Source organism: Neopsephotus bourkii, unplaced genomic scaffold, assembly GCF_033783945.1.
Source record: "Neopsephotus bourkii isolate Nb327-2 ecotype Australia unplaced genomic scaffold, CSIRO-AGI_Nbou_v1 NB_83, whole genome shotgun sequence".
NCBI classification, from domain to species: Eukaryota; Metazoa; Chordata; class Aves; order Psittaciformes; family Psittacidae; genus Neopsephotus; species Neopsephotus bourkii.
In genome coordinates this window covers 924,723-938,844 of record NW_026900600.1, presented here as the reverse complement: position 1 = coordinate 938,844, position 14,122 = coordinate 924,723, and the positions used below count along the sequence as shown (strand labels likewise).

The 14,122-nt window shown below is 37.0% G+C and overlaps 1 protein-coding gene across 1 annotated transcript in view; it reads left to right on the top strand.

The window, feature by feature from the left end:
- The window catches only part of DIAPH3 (diaphanous related formin 3), a 216,670-nt gene that overhangs the window by 10,778 nt on the left and 191,770 nt on the right, over window positions 1–14,122 (top strand). Inside the window, exons 3-4 of the mRNA XM_061354886.1 lie at window positions 2,102–2,275; window positions 7,572–7,676. Coding sequence (XP_061210870.1) covers window positions 2,102–2,275; window positions 7,572–7,676 — 279 coding nt within the window. The remainder of the gene's footprint in view (window positions 1–2,101; window positions 2,276–7,571; window positions 7,677–14,122) is intronic.

Genomic DNA, 14,122 nt, shown 5'->3' with positions numbered 1-14,122 from the left:
TAGTTAAGATATCTGTGATTGCATATTTAATCATAAAGTTGTTTAGGCTGCATGGCTAGTTTAAAATAACATGTTTAACAAACTAACAGTTGCTTCTAAAACTCATTAATGCTTGTTTCAAGCTGCGTTAGGTAGGTATATTCAATATCATGTTAGCGCTGTTTCTCAAACTTCATCTGAACAGCAGATGGTGTTCTGTATCACAAAGCAGGTTTTTTTTTTTTTTCTTGCTTCTGAAGTTACCTATTTCACTGTATTACTCTTTTGTTGGTAAGAACAGCTTTCCTTAAAGTGGATCATTTACAGTCTTTGAATTTATCTAGGAAGTAATGTTCTGTAGGTATCTAAAGATCACCTGTTACAACTTCAGTGCTATACACAGTTCTTGCTGAAGTAATTCTGTGCATGACTGAGAACTTAAGTGTAGAAGAGTTTTATGCTGAACAATGTGCAACGTGCTTGTGCTGAGAAATATTGTTGTTTCCTAGCTGAGGAACCAGTACTGCTGATCAGGTGTGCAAAGGTGGTTGTGTTGAGCATGTTGCCTCCACCTCTTATTCCTAGGTTAGCTTAAATCACCTGTTGCTATTTCTTTAGCAGAGTTCCATGTGTGGGAAATTGTTATTAAGAAATTTGAGTCTGATGAGTTGATAATAAAACTTTGATTCTCTAAATTTGTGCTTTTTTCTCGAAATGCTGAAGAAATGTTCACAGTTCTTTCAAAGCAAAGTATTTTGTGGTAACCAAAACTTAATTTTGGTCATGTCCTGGAAGGGTTAAAGCCTGGATGTTCAAGATCTTGGTGTTTGTTTCTGTGGATTTTCATTTTTTTTTTTAAACAGGCTGGCTTGATCCCTTACTACATTTATCCTTCCCTTAGCCTATTGGACTTTTCTAACTTGTAATAATAGCCACTAGATTTGTTTTGCATGTTGGAATAAGGAGAAAGAGCCTGATAGCTTTGTAGTAAGCAATCTACCCAACTCCTTAAATTTCTTGGAGCATACTTAAGGCCCCTTCACAGACTAAAGAAACATCACCTGAAAAGTAGATATGAAGTGTCTGTATATTTGTACATATGTATGCATTTTAAAGGGAAATGACAGCTGTTTAATAAAAGGCTAACAGTAAAAACAACTTCCTTCTGTATTGACAAGTGTAATACCGGTGTTCACATCTGTTCAAAAGGCTGCTACAGAGTTGATTAATATTTAGCACGTCTCATTGATCATGTCATCTGCTTTTCTATTCTGTTGGCTCTTGCCCATATACGTTTAAACTCGCAACCTCTAAAAATGAAAATGTCTGAAATTTCACTTAGTAAGCCTTTATTGAAAAGGTGATATATACCTAATAGGTAAAAAAAAAACCCAACAAACCCCCCCCCCAACCCAAACCACTTTTCCAAAGAATTTGTTTTTGTTTGCTCTTGAAAGGGTGAAGTTCAAGTGACTGTCTCATGTTGGTGATAAGACCTAAGGGTTATCCATGAAACCATGAGTTTAACTTTAATAAATGAGCTGATGGTATTTATGCTTCTCCTAAGTGAATTTCTAAATAACTGGAGCACAAAAAGGCACTCAGTTTTGGGTAGCATAACACAAATAAAAAAAAACAGAGCAATGTCTTAGTTATGCTAACTTGTCTTTTAATAAGAAGTAACTTCTCTGTGTTCTGTATAAAAATGCATATATGTATATTCTCTTACAATGTGAGGTTTACAGCTGTTTCAGGGCAGAAAAAAAACATTTTAGAACTATGCTTTTGGTAAATAAGCCTGCTTTTTCATATGTTGCATGTAATGGTTGGGAACAACTCTTCATAAATTGGTTTTGTAGATATCTTTACCTCCAAACTTCCTGCAAAATTCTCATGTTCTGCATGATTTCTCCATAATGCAATGGAATTCCGGTCTGTTAACTTGATCGCTGGGGCAACTGACTGTTACATGCATATATAGGAAAACCCTCTAGAATAAGGCAGTTAAATAATAAGCAAGTTACAACAGAAAAATAGGGATGTTTAGTTTTCAAGAATGCTCATCTTTATTAGGGTTATGTAGAATGGAAGCAGTATGTGATGTTACCTTTTCTGTTTTCAGTTGGATAGATTTGCCAGTATAAGAATTCCAGGAAGTAAAAAGGAACGACCTCCTCTGCCACATATGAAGCATTCTCATTCTACGGATTGGTCATCCACACCTATGGACACAGAAGATTTTGCTCCAAAGACCCTGTCAGAAAGAGAAATTATAGCCCTGTTTGAAAAAATGATGGTAAGGGTCTTATGTTATTTTCCTTTACTTGAAGAATAACAACGTGGCTAACTTACAGGCCTTCTTTTGTTCGTGTGTTCTGATCTTCACCTGAGTTATTAGTATTGTTATTGTGAGTTGTAATTGTGTGTTTTTCATGGTGTTTCTCAGGGGCTGAATTCTTTGCATTATTTGGTAAGATCTTTCTCTAGATATATTTAAAATGGAAACTAAAGGTTTCTGGTTGTTAGAAATAAGATTATGCAACAGATTTTGAGGAAAACAAGAAATGGAGAATCCTGCTTCCTTTCAAGATGACCTGAAACTTTTACGAAGAGATTTTATACCTCTGGATATCACAGCAGGGTTTTGGTCTGAAATTACGTTCTCTGTCATTCTTGCACAAAAAAGACTCAAGGTTCTTGCCTCCAAAGCAGCATTTGTCAGCACAAGTCTCAAATTTGCTGCTTTCCCAGCTGTCGTCATTACTGTGCTACAAAAGAGTAGTCATTTGGCGGAAAGGTTATGTGACATTGGTACTGCCTCTTGGTGGTACCAATAGGTTGAGGTTTTTTGTCATGGTGACGATGACATTTTGGGCAATTTAAAACTAAACATGGAATGGCCATGAGAGAATAAAGTGACTGCAATCTCAAGAGCATAAGAGGACATTAACAAGGAGAGTGATATCTAGATTATTATTCCTTTCTCTGTCCTGTAACAAGTAGCTATTGAAACAGAAAGGGACTGCCAGGAGCTGGGATGTGGAGGAAATTAAATGCACTATGAGAGAAATACCTTAATGGAATTTCTAATTCCCAAGTCTCAATAGTGTTAGTTTAGTCATGAGGATGCTTTTGTAGAACTGTTGAGAGCTATAACTGAAAGAGAGGATTCAGGATTTTCATTTTCAGATTAAGCTGAGGGAGAGGGCAGCTTTACTGTGTTACCAACTTTTGTATCTGTACTTGTTCTTACATGGTTGATTTTCTTGGTGTACCTCGGTGTCTAAGCTACTTTACTACTTTTAAAAAAATTCACTATGAATGGTAGTTGCTCAAATGTTAGGAAATGGGAGAGGTTTTTCCTTAAATAACATTGAAGGTATTCCTCCCTGTGCACATCCCCTGCTACATAAATGTAGGATGTATTTCTCTACCATTCCACAGGGATACAGGTATAGGATAGTGTGTGATGTTGAAACTATGCCATAAAAAATGCAAACTTTCGGTAAATTCTCAGAAACCTACTACTGTGTGTGTAGGTAAAAAGAAATGCTTATATCCAGGCTTATTTCCATGGATCCTGAAGCAATTAATTCCAATTTTATAACTACTATGCAAAAACATGTTAATGATGACATCAAGATAATTTCAATGTTTTCCTCTTCTCATTGAATAACAAAGCACTTAACCTACTTTATTAGTGTTATTTTAGCTATAACATGTAATGCAGAAGGGATTCTTCAGTTTATCCACACTTGAATGGAGTGAAATAAAGCTAGTTTAATCACAGTAGATTATATAGCTAATTATATATTGCATATATAAACTCTGGTTTGCTGTTCTGATCAAATTAAGTGATCTAGGGGGTGGTGAGCAACTTCAATGTTGTAGCCAGGCTTTTAGAACTGATCTTGCACAAAACAGAAAGTCAATTGGTTAGTATTGAAAAGAGTAGTTTCTGAATTCTGAAGTTTCAATGAATGTGTTATCGTATACTTTGGTTTTCCTAGGTGCTTGCGGCTTCCTTCTCACAGTATTTTATGCAGTGGGTTCTTGTGTGATTTTTGACAGCAAAAATCGTGAAAAAACTCATGAAAAAACTATTAAAGCTGCTTTATTTTCTGTTACTGCTATTAGGAAAATATCCATGTGAAATTGCTTGTTCTTATTTTGCAATGAGAAAAATATTATTATTGCTCACCTGTAGAATAACTGTAAATGATTTAAGAAGAAATAAGAGAATGGAGTTGAAGGTTTTGTAAACTAAGCCACGTGTGATGTGCCCCTTGTAGTGCTGAATACCTCTAATCTGTATATATCAGTTGCATCATAGAATCGTAGAATAGTTAGGGTTGGAAAAGACCTTAAGATCATCTAGTTCCAACCCCCCTGCCATGGGCAGGGACACCACCCACTAAACCATGTCACCCAAGGCTCTGTCCAGCCCAGCCTTGAACACTGCCAGGGATGGAGCATACATAATCTTCCTGGTGAGCCCATTCCAGTGCCTCACCACTCTCACAGTAAAGAACTTCCTCCTTATACCCAATCTAAACTTCCCCTGTTCAAGTCTGAACCTGTTACCCCTTGTCGTGTTGCTACAGTCCCTAATGAAGAGTCCCTCCCCAGCATCCTTATAGGCCCCCTTCAGGTACTGGAAGGTTGCTTTTATGGTGTTTCATTTCTTAAAAGCAACGACAAAGAAATTACTTTTTGCTGCACACAGACATAATATTTCTTATAAATAAACCTGCTGTTACATTTAGGATTCTGGAATATAGCTGAAAGGCTATAGGCTACTAATAGGCTTCTTAATGCCTCCGCCCCTCCTCATCCTTTTTTTCACACGGTTAGAAGTTAGATATTTTTTGCAGGAAAAACAAGACCCTTTTTTACCTTTTTATTATTTAAGAAGTTATTTTTCAACAAGCTTAAAAAAGGTAGTCTGAAAGGAGGACTTTTAAGTGAAGAATGAACTTCACAGTAGCTACAGGCTAATGTGAAAAAAATTTTCTTGTTTGTGTTTGTTTGTTTTTCTCCCCCTCTTAGATAAGATATACATATCTTTCAATGTTGCTATGAACAAAACCTGTTTGGCATACAGGAGGCAGGGTATTGACGATAACTCTCAGAAAACAGTGAGAAAGACCTAACCATGTATTTCTGTGAAACTTAAAATTGAATACTTTGGTTTCGGTGTTCCTACTTTTATGTAGATTTACAAAACACAATTTAAGTATTAAATAAAATACAGCTACCTTTATTAAATATACATGTAAAGTGTATTTTCATTTGAAGCCAGTATTGCTATACAATTGTATCCCTGTGGAAAGAATCCTGAGGCACAGTTTTGCAATGATATTTATTGGAACTTGCAGAAAAAAAATCATATGGTAATGTTAAGCTGGACTTGATTTTAGTAATCTATAGTATGGGTTGTCATGTACATATCTCAACAGATGTGTTGCCTGTTAATAAGAACAGCCATAAATATGATGTTGTGAATTTAATGTAAGGTAGTTAATTAAACTGAAGTATTACATGAATTGAGAAATACCTGCAGTAAGATAACAAATGGAAGGCCAGAGGGAACACTAACATTACAGTGTTCTTGACAATTTGATTTTATTTTGATCCCTCCCATTTTTAAGCTAAGGAAATGCTTTACATAAGGTATAAAGATTTTTGAGCAGTTGTTGAGAATTTAAGGTTATAGTATTTTGCTGGCTTTCAAATAATTTGTTACTGAAAAAATATATTTAAAGTAGTAAATTGAAAAGAACTTTCTTATCTGCTCTTATTTAAAATACCTTTTAACAGTCTCCAAATCTCTATGTCCAAAACCACGTATCAGTGCCAGAATTCACTGATGAATTGTCCAAGTCCTGTCGTTATGTAATTGACACTAAGTGCTTGACCAGTCATTAAAATACATAGGTTGGTTTGTTGTGTAGCTAGTTTAAATTTTTAGGTTTTCAGCTGACCATGTTTGGCTTCCTTTCTTGTTGGCTCTGGCTTGTTTAGACAAAGGTGTTTTGCATTTACCTTGAGATGTGGGAGTTTAACACCAACATACAAGCTAGCTGCCAAGGATTCAGATGATTGTATTATTGCTTGAATGAAAGATTTTTTACATGCCCCTTGTGCTTGCTTGATAGTAAAAATATCAAATAATAACATTGTATATATAGTATCAAATATACAAATCTGATAATAGAAATCTACTAAATAGTATCAAATAAATAATAAAATACTAAATAATAATTAAATAAATAAGTAATAATTTAAATTCATACTAGACTTAAGAATTTTTTCTAGTCCTTAAGGAAACAAAAGGCTAACATTTGTTGGTGGGGGAAATCTACACAAAATTGCCCTACTTGGAAAAAGTTCAGCATAAGGGGTCAAGCATTTTCTGCAGTGCCTTCTCACTTGCATTTATGCAAAACTCTGTCTCTAGGAGTTGTGCTTGGTTCCATCCTATTCAATATGAAAACTAGTGAAAGACAAGAAAACTTAAAGTTTCAGTGTAGTATAAAATTTTGGCCTTTAGGTTTTTTGGTTTTTTTTTTTTTATTTCTTAGAGTTCTAAGGCTATAAGTTTGCTTGCGTTTGGGTTTGATTTCTGACTAGGTGAAATAGCTTTGCTATCAAGATGCTTACCTACTGATTTTGTAGCATTGCTACTGCCAAAGCTGGTGGGGATTCACCTTGTGAGTCTCAGCTGAAAATAACTACAGTAATTCTTGCTAAGCTTGGGTGACCATAGTATGCTGTATGTGCTCATATGTGTGTGTGCCTAAATTGTGTGTTTCTTAAGCCTCTTTTTTTTTTTCCTGTACCTCCAGTGTAATAGGAAATGTCCTTTCTCACAGATGTGGAACTGATTACAATGATCAGAGCATTTCTAGGCTGGAACAGTAGAAGTTCCTGTGTCAGAAATGCCAATGAATAGCTGCTGTATGGCTTTCAATGTAGTTCTGCACATGTTCCTTTTGACCTCTGGTTTATTTTGGAATGAATGAATTGTGATGGGGTTTTGATGGCAGTTGAAGGTGTTGATTTAGTGATCAAATCATCAAGAATTCAGGCATTACTTTTATTGCAAGGGTATTATTTTGTGAGCTACACTCAGTGCAAAGCAGATTCTGCTGCCCAGGATTAAGTATTTGGTAACTGATGAACACAATAAAGGAACAAATTTAATATATTATTTTTAAAATCTTTCTAAGAGGCTGGTTTGAGTACATTTATAAAATCTTTCAGGAAGTGGCAAGTAATGCTTTTCTGGTGTGTGTGAAACTGCAGGTGATTTCTAAGAGTTCATGCTAGTGTTTGTGATGCATTTGTTTATTGTGACATAGTTGGCTGTTTTTTTAGTCTGAGTTGCTAGGGAATATGGATAAGGAATTTCATTATTTTGATTAACTAACCTAGGGAAAGTTTTTTGTGTAACAGTTTTCAATCATGCAAGTTTTTATTTTTGTGTCTGTTGTTTTCAAGTTAGTCTAATAGTTAAACAACTGTTTCTGGATGACATTTAAAACTACTTTTTGTTTGTTTGTTTGTTTTTTTCCTGCTTCCCATTCTAGGAAGATATGAATTTAAATGAAGACAAGAAGATGCCATTGAGAGAAAAGGATTTTAATACCAAAAAAGAAATGGTGATGCAGTATATTAGCACTGCTTCCAAGTCTGTAAGTAAATGTTTCTGAAGTGCAAAAATTACTTAATGTTTAGGTTATTTTCATGTTGGAGAAGAAAAAATGATGCCTGCATGTCACATTCATTTGACTAACTCCTGTTTTTCATAGACACAAACATTTTTAAAGGGCACTATCTCGTTTTGTAAGCTCCAGTGAGAGATACTCACTTGTACTTGGAGTGTGTCCTCTGCTACAGAACAGCACTTCTTTTTGGTAAAGGTGTGGCTATTAGTGGAGATGGAAAGATTTTTCATAGAACTCGAAAAAGCTTGATGTGAACATTTTTATTTTCTAGCACTGTTTGGAGAGAATTACTTAACTGGTTATTCTTTTTCATACTTCAGTACAGAGTTCATGCTGTGACGCTATGAAATAGTTGCTAATGAGATTGTTTGCACATGAACCCAATTAGTGTCCATTTTTTTACTTATAGGGATAATGACTGGTTGTTCTAGAGAAGTGCAAGGAGTTGTGTATCAGGCAGTTTAAAGATTAAATTGGAATAAGAAAAATATGCTTAGTTCTTGCAAAGTGTGTACTGAGTCCAAGGCTAAATGCTTCAGTGCTCATACTGTCCTCAGTTCTTTTGAACGTTTTCAATTTCTTTTATTTGATTCTCTTACTGCTCCATGTATGTTGACAGATCAGTAAAAAAACGCCCATATGTAATTATAACTAAATATTGATAAAAGAATATACTATAGTAATTTAAATGAGCTTGTCTACTTATATCTTACTGTCTGTTTTAAATGATGTACCTTATTAGTGTAATGCACTTTTAGGAAGGTAGGTGCCTAGTGCAGGAGTGAACTGTCTGGAGATTGTTTAAGTTAAGCTGAGCTCATCAAAACTGCTAGTCCTTCTATAATGTAAAAGTTCCTCAGTACTGGAAGGATCAGGATGTCGACCCTGTTTTTCATTTTTAGAGAGATTTCCTGGGAAATCAGGAAACTTCAGGCTAGTAAATCTCACAATATTCTTAAAGTTTCTTAACCTAAAACAGTGTGTCAAGGGTTATATGTCATTGTCACTGCAGGCCTCCACATGCCTTCTAAAACCTCGGTGGCTTGGCAGAGTGGTTGCGTCCACATCTGTTGCTGGAATCTTAGCATCCTGATGATGTTGATGTTAAGAATCCCTTTCTCAAGAGAAAGGTTTTCACGTTTTCAGTTCCTGGCACTTAATACTTGCAAAGAACTAAAGCCTATAGCAGAGTAGATTTCTGTGATCCTTCTTTCTGAGTGCCGTTTGCAATAAATACTTTTTTTATGTCTTTGGTTGTCATCACGCTTATTTTTTGGCAATGGAGCTTCTTGTGCTATGCCTGAAGCAGCCGTACAAGGTACTCTACTAAGAGGACAGGTCTGTTTCCTCCCTCAAAATAGTGATTTGTTCCCACATGCTGTTGCCTTGTATGTTTTCATAAAGCCCCCATAGAATTTTTTCCTTTCTGTTCCCCTCCTCCGCTGCCCGCTGCCAGTGCATATATCTCACAACTTTCTGCTGTGGGAGGTCAGTGAAGACTAATTTTTGCAGGAAAGCGCTTGTCTTCAGTGAACTCTATTTCTAGTGTTGTGTTCTTACTGGAAATGGCATTCAGCCATTGTGAAACTGGGAGGAGCTGTTTCTGTGATGCATAGAGTCAGCTGTTTGATACAGTAGTGCTCCAGATCAATTCAGCTTAGTGCTGGAGCTACTGGAATGGGAAAACTCCTTCACTTGCCCTTGCAACTCTTTGTTCCTGGCATGCTCTTTCATGCCTCCTGTACGTTTTACTGTCTGAGTGATTTCTGTCTAGAGAGAAGAGTCCACTGCATGCCCAGGGTACTCAGCTAAATTTTGGTGTACCTTGACTTGATGGAAGTGTCATACTTTTCTGAAGAGCTGAAGAAGCTATTGACTACTGCATACAACTAATCCCATCTCAAGTCTCTCTTTCTATGAGTGATGCTGCAGTAACATCTGATAGTAGGTACTTGTCAAACTTTAAGCAGACAGGGACTAACCTGTATTGTGTTAGGACAAATATCTTCATTTGCAACTGCTATGCAGAGTACCGAGCAGGTTTCATTTATAGCACTTATTACAAAAACTGTTAGAATGAAAGACAGAGGCTACACCTCTAAAAATCACTGAAAAGGAAGCAGGCTCTGGCGATCAGACTATCTTCATCACTGACCTCAGTGTCAGGGTTTGTTTCTTAGAAAAGCAGAACTCCTTTACAATATTAATAAATCACATCTCTGTTATTGATGCATCTAGAAATTCTGCTGGCTTTGGTAGGGCTGCACTCAGGTGCTTATTTAGGTACAGAATATTGTGACCTACCTCTATATGGTGAGATTTTGAGAATTATAGAATAGTTTGGGTTGGAAGGGACCTTAAAGATGATCTACTTCCAACATCCTTGCCATGGGCAGGACACCTTCCACCAGACCAGGTTGCTCAGAGTCCTGTTCAGCCTGGCCTTGAACACTGCCAGGGATGGGCTTGCCACAACTTCTCTGGGCAACCTGTGCCAGTGTCTCATCATCCTCATAGCGAAGAATTTTTTTCCAATGTGTAATCTAAGCCTGCCCTCTGTCAGTTCAAAGCCATTCTCCCTTGTCCTGTCACTTGTACAGGCCCTTGTAAAAAGCCCCTCTCTGGATTTCTTGTAGTCCCCCTCTAGGTACTGGAAGGCTGCTTTAAGGTTTCTCTGGGGCCTTCTTTTTTCCAGGTTGAAAAAGCCCAATTCTCAGCCTGACTTCACAGGAAATGCATCATCCAATACTCTAGTTTGCTTAGAGACTTCTTAACAGTTGGCTGAAAGCATGCTTCTGTATATATGTCTGTATATCTTTGCCTGTAATCTTGCTGTTACCATCACTCTTTATAATGTGTAGAAGAATTGCAAAGACTAAACAGTCTTGGGGTTTGGGATGCTAGTAGTACATGATGAAAAATTTAAATGATAGCAAAAGTTGTATGCTTGGAAGAATTCTGCTCAAGTACTTTAGTATTCTGTTAGTACTTCCTTGTATAGTGTTTAGGTGAAGCCTTATTTCTTCCCTTAAAAAGATTGTCTTAGAGATGTATATTGCCTATTGTGTAAACCATCATGGCTGTGAAATTTTGAATGAAATTTCTGTCTGCTGTATTGTCATATCTTACTTATCAGGGAACAGTTAGAGAAGGGAACAACAGTTGTGTTTGAATGCTACTATGCAAGTGTGAATTCTCACCTACCAAAAGCAGTGTGATTCCATTTGTCTTTGGAGATCATGTCCAATGTATTTTCTGTGGTTTTGTACCTGTTTGTATGTATTATGATTATTTGAGGTTAGAAACAGCACCACATTGTTAAGAGATGTATAAAAATACAAAGATGTTACAGTCCATTTTATGGAGTTGATACTCAAGTGGGAATAAAAGCAGCACTCCAGTAATGTTACTCTACCATAAGTTTTGCTGTTCTGTATGTTGGACACACACAAACTGGGTGGTTAAAGTGAGTTTTCTTCACAAGACTTTGTTTTTGTTTTGCAGCTTTTACTCCCTTGTAATGTTTTAACTGAATTAATTAATGCTGACTTCATATTGCATCTGCTCACAAACCAGTTGTTCTTCAGTTGAGCAATTAAATTTCTAGAGGCACTGATGCCTCAAGATATTTCCTGTTTCTCAGTTAACTGAAGCATTTTGAACTTAAGCAGCTTTTCCCATGGTGAAATATAGTTAATATAATCAGTTTCACAATTGGTACCAAATGCAGCTGTCATTTTATTTAAGCACTGGCAGATGTATCATATTCTTATTATGTTGCAGAACCTTAGCATAAGCATGAGTAAGTGGTACTTGGTACTGTGGGTATGTTGTACAGACATTCATAATTCATTGGTATCTTTTGTACAGGGTGGGCAACTGAGCCTGAAAAGGATGTCTCATACTGTCTAGATATTGATGTGAGACTCCATTGCTTGTGAGATTTCAAATAAGTCAGAAGAGACTCTGAAATGTCATTCTAGTGAATTCTTCTAGCCTGGTTAGGCTCTTGTCTCACAGGACCTTTCTACTGCACATATTTCTATTGATTATATTAAATTACTTCCAAAATATCTTCTGACCATCTTAACTATGTGTCCTGTCCATATGACTATCCTATATGACTGTTTCTGCATCAAAGGAAAGCAATTTTGCTGGTTGCTTATAAGTACCTTAGTTATATCCAACTTGGTGAATTGTACAGCAAGAACTGCTGGAGGAAGTCACTGGAAATTACAGATTGTCCACCCAGGATATTAATACATATGCTTAGGCATACAAGTACTGCTTATCAACTAGTCCATGTACAGCAGGAGCTGCCAGGATAATTTCTGGAACTTTGTTAAATTTCTGACTGGAGAGCTCTTGTAATATTTAGTTAAATACTTTGTCACGAGGGCTGCTAAGAATTTGTTTGGTCATCTTGTCTCTAGTCAGTCTCATCTATGCAGAGACCAGCTGGGAAGATACAGGATTGCATGGGGAACTGTATATTCATCCAGGCACAGCCTTGAGCCCCTGTTACACCATGGTTATTACAATTTCTTCTTTATATCACAGCTGTAACTCATATTCTCCTGACTGCCTCAAGGGTATATATTGTCTAGTCTTAAAATGTTTGAGGGTTATTGTAACAAGATGGATGTGCTCAGTATTTAATCTCTTGAACAACCAGGCAGAATCCCTTGTCAGCAGTTCCCCTTAGCCAGTGAATTTGTAGTGTTTTGGGCAACTCATGGTGTAGTAGCTTTTACTTTTCATGTTTTATCCAGTCTTTGTTATGAACGCTTTATTGTTTTTTTTAGCGTCTTCTACGTTTGGCTTTGAGATTGCTCTCCAGCTGTGGAGTTTTTTTTTTTGGTGGGGTTTTTTTGTTTGGTTTGTTTTGTTTTGTTTTTCATTCCTCTGTAGATATAGTTGTGTCAAAGCTGTAGGGGAGCTGAGCTTTCTTGTGTTCTGCAAGTGTAAACAATTCTACCATCTTGGTGAGGAGCATAAATTCTTTATGGAATAAGTTTGCCTCCTAGATTGAGTTTTTTGAGGAGGTAGTGTTCTGTTCCTGGCATTACCAGAGCATACAGTTAACTCTTTGGGCCCAGAGAATATCTAAAGAGGTTAGGGTATGTTCCCTTGCTGTAGGGCCTGGCTTGAGTATTATGTAGGTATGAACTAACAGAGAACATGAAAGAAAACTGAAACCACTTTTTTTTTGTTGTGTGTCTGTGGGAGCATTTGTTGTTATGAATCTTTTATTCTAAGGTTCCTGTGAACCCTCATCCCTTCCTGGCCATCTCATCTTTTCTTTTGTGGAACATTGGAAGTGCCTTTCATATGTAAGTAGATGAGGATCTTCATCAATTCAGAGGCGTGTTTGGAATCACATTCCTTGTACGATCTGTGGTGTACCAGATCATAGCATGAGATGCTGTATTTTCAGGGTGGTTTCTGTCAGTAGCCTGTTTTTGTTGACTGGAACCTATGTTTCCTAAGTCTGAGGAAATATAGGTGGAGCAGAGAGGTAGGGAAGCCTCCATTAGCTCCTCACTGTTCTGTTATCATAGTCATAGAAAAGAATGATTGAGGCTGGAAGAGATCTCAGAGATTGTCTTGCCCAACCCCTTATCTAGTCCATTTCTTAATACCTCTGATAGAGGAGACTATACACTGCAACCTGTTGCAATGCTTGACCAACCTCATGGTTAAAAGCTAAACAAAAACAAGAGGGAAACTTTGTGTTTGTCTTACGTTTAAACGATTTCCTGTATTTCAATTTGTGGCTCTCATTCTTTCACTGATAGAGTTCCCCTGAGCCTTTCCTTAGAGCTAAATAATCCCAATTCTATCAACCTCTCCTTGTACAACAGATGCTCATTTAGTCTTGCCCACAGCCCTTACTGGATTCATGCCAATGTGTTCATGTCTTCCATCCTGGGTGAGCCCAGAAGTAGATGTAATACTCTAGATGTGTCTCACCACCACTGAGCTGAGGACCAGGGTCATCTCCCTTGAAGTGCTGCACTTCCCTGTAGTCAACTTGTCATCAGCCAGGACCTTTGTGTGTTTTGTTGTGTTGTTTTGTTTTTGTGTTTTTTTTTTTTTTTTGTTTGGTTTTTATATACATATCTACTTTCCAGCTGGCTGGCCCCAACACGTATTTCTGTATGGGATTATTTCTCTCAGGTTCAGGATTTAGCATTCCCTGAAATTCCTTGCCCATTTCTCTTGTCTATTGAGGTGCCCCTGCTGTTGCAACTGCTCTTGGCAGTTTTTGACATGACTTCTCTGCTAGAAACAGTTTTATCATCTTTTACTTCAGAATGAGAACTTTTTTTCAACGCTTCTTGAGGATCTATCGAACTGACAAAGCATCTTCTGTATAAAGCTCTGTATAATAACATAATGAGACTGCCTCA